General features: G+C 34.8%; 1 protein-coding gene across 1 annotated transcript in view; it reads right to left on the bottom strand.

Moving 5' to 3' along the window:
* The window catches only part of LOC107707601 (nostrin-like), a 9,703-nt gene that overhangs the window by 4,604 nt on the left and 2,228 nt on the right, over positions 1-2,871 (bottom strand). Inside the window, exons 6-9 of the mRNA XM_016511678.1 lie at positions 1,354-1,416; positions 1,129-1,227; positions 911-1,036; positions 738-836 (exon numbers count right to left, since the gene is read on the bottom strand). Coding sequence (XP_016367164.1) covers positions 738-836; positions 911-1,036; positions 1,129-1,227; positions 1,354-1,416 — 387 coding nt within the window. The remainder of the gene's footprint in view (positions 1-737; positions 837-910; positions 1,037-1,128; positions 1,228-1,353; positions 1,417-2,871) is intronic.

The following is a 2,871-nucleotide window of genomic DNA, read 5'->3' as shown; positions in this document are numbered from 1 at the left end:
TAAAAAAGGTGTTTTTTACACTACCATTGAGAAATTGTAACCAAACTATGTTACAGACTTTTCATTAAGACCCTAAAGAATCATATCAACTTGTGGAAAATGGGCATCTGATGACCCCTATAAGAATTCAAGGGGAAATAAATTTGTCAGTGTAGCTTTTATTTTATTGTACGAATATACACACACATATATAAATAAATGATAAAATTATTAATATAATTATTAAATTATATTAATTAAAATAATCTCTATCTCTCTATATGTGTGTATGTGTATATATATATATATATATATATATATATATATATACACACACACACATATATATATATATATATAAATAGTAGAATACATACATTTAAATTACATAAATGTTATTATATTTATTGAATTAACTTTATTTAACTTTTAATACAACACCATGGTACAGGAAAAGGTTAATTTCCACAATACTTTAATTTGCTCTAAAGCCTACTCAAAACTGTCTAAATATTAAATAATTAAAACCATTTTCAAATGTATTTTAATAATTCGTTTTTAGAATTTTTAATATTTAATAAAATAGATAATATTAAAGCCAAATATTTATTTATCTTTTTTTTTTTATTAATTTGTGGCCATTTCAATTCAAATTCACACTTGTAAATTCAAAGGAAGCATCTAAAAATCTATATTTTCCCCAGCCCTGTTGAATCTGTCACCGTTACTGTTAGTGCTAAATGGATTCAGTTACTCACGTGAATGACTGTCTGTGCGTATACTGTCATGAAGAGACTGTACTTGTTTAGGGTGTTGGACAGAGTCTCTAATCTTTGCTTCTCAAGCTCCTGAACGATCTGAAATTCAGATCTGAATTAGTCAAAATGCAATGGATATCAGAGGAAATAAAGATGTGGAAAACAGCATGAACCTGGTAGCAGGTTTTCAGTGTGTTCTCCAGCTTCAGTCGGATGTGGTGACCCTCCATGTTGGTGTTAAAATATTCCTCATCGACTCTGGCCTGAAGTTCTGCTGATTTAGTCAATCTGTTCAACATCTAGATGAAAATAAACAGCAGTTATTTTGTCTAATGTCACAAACATAACTGTGTTAATTGCTTTTCCCCAGCCAATGAACCATCACAAATACCTTCTGTTTTTCCTTCTCTGTACAGATGTGCTTATTTTTCTCCACAAAGCTGAAGAGAGCTTCATGTTCTCTTGTCAACCCAATCAGCTTCTTTTTTAGCTGTAAAAACACATTTCTGCTCAAAATGTATCCTTCTCATGTGCTTTTGAATCCCACTTCAATATTGGTTTGTTTGATCAAATCCCTCTGAATTAGAGAAACACAAGTGTAGCTCTATTTTCTTACTTTAATTTGTTCACTCCAGTTTGTAAGAACAAGCTTTCCGGACTTTTCAACGGCATTGTCAAGCTGTGAACATACGAGACTTAGTGTAAACAAGCTGCTGTAAATCTTAATATAAATAAATGCATAAACATTAAAGAAGTAGTTCTCCCAGAAATGAAAATGTACCTATGGATCCTCTGCAGTGAATGGGTGCCGTCAGAATGAGAGTCCAAACAGCTGATAAAAACATCACAATAATCCGCAACTAATCCACACCACACCAGACCATCAGCGTTTGTAAGAAATAAATCCATTATTAACACATTTTTAACTTCAAACTGTTGATTCCTGCTAAAATATGAGTCCTCTATCCATAATATTGCTTACTCCAGTGAGAAAACTGTCTTGTCTGAATCAGAAGAGAAATCTGCACAGATTAAGCACCGTTTACAACCGAGGACATTTCTTAACAAACATGTTGGTGGATTTTGATGTGAGAAGACATCAGAGAATGAACTTTTTTCACTGCAAGAAGCCTTATTATGGATTATGGACATGTATTTTGGCCAGAAGCTACGGTTTTAAAGTAACAATGCCTTAATGATGGATTTGTTTCTTAGAAACATGCATATTTTCACTTCCCAATATGTTAACTGATGGACTGGAGTAGTGTGGATTACTTGTGGATTATTGTGATGTTTTTATCAGCTGTTTGGACTCTCATTCTGACGGCACCCATTCACTGCAGAGGATCCATTGGAGAGCAAGTGATGTGCTGCTACATTTCTCCAAATCTGTTCAGATGAAGAAACAAACTCATCTACATCTTGGATGGACTATTCCTGTAAGTGGCATACCGGTCTTTTTCTTTTCCCGTGTTCATCTAGGATTTGACGGAGTTCCTGAATAGCATCTTGGTTGAGAGCATTTCCCAGTATGCTGAAAGAATAAGGCCGATATAAATACACAGCAACCCACATGAATAATAAAAAGAGCCTGATCCAGTGTTGTCGTACCGGTGGGCATCAGCTGAGGCGTACATTTCATCTGATATGAAGGACCACGCACGATATGTGGAGCTTTGAAGAGGAAAAACTGTCAATGAGTTTGCAAGGCAAGTGCATCAAATATTAACCTGTCAACGCAGTTAACATCACATGCAAGATTTTGTCTTATTTTTCCAGTTACACTATATAAAAGGCTACACGAAAAGCAACAATATATAAGATACTAAGTATTGTTTTCAGAAAATGTATTTTTAATATGTGAGTATTTTGTCTTGCACTTGTTTTTAACTTGCTTATATGTAAAACAAGTGAAAAGATATAGCTGGCTGGCTGGATGGATGGATGGATGGATGGATGGATGGATGGATGGATGGATGGATGGATGGATGGATGGATGGATGGATGGATGGATGGATGGATGGATGGATGGATGGATGGATGGATGGATGGATGGATGGATGGATGGATGGATGGATGGATGGATGGATGGATGGATGGATGGATGGATGGATGGATGGATGGATGGATGGAT

The sequence above is a fragment of the Sinocyclocheilus rhinocerous genome, unplaced genomic scaffold (genome assembly GCF_001515625.1).
Source record: "Sinocyclocheilus rhinocerous isolate Xijiao unplaced genomic scaffold, SAMN03320098_v1.1 scaffold2400, whole genome shotgun sequence".
Classification (NCBI taxonomy): Eukaryota; Metazoa; Chordata; class Actinopteri; order Cypriniformes; family Cyprinidae; genus Sinocyclocheilus; species Sinocyclocheilus rhinocerous.
The sequence above is the reverse complement of the archived record's forward strand: the minus strand, read 5'-3'. Positions and strand labels throughout refer to the sequence as shown.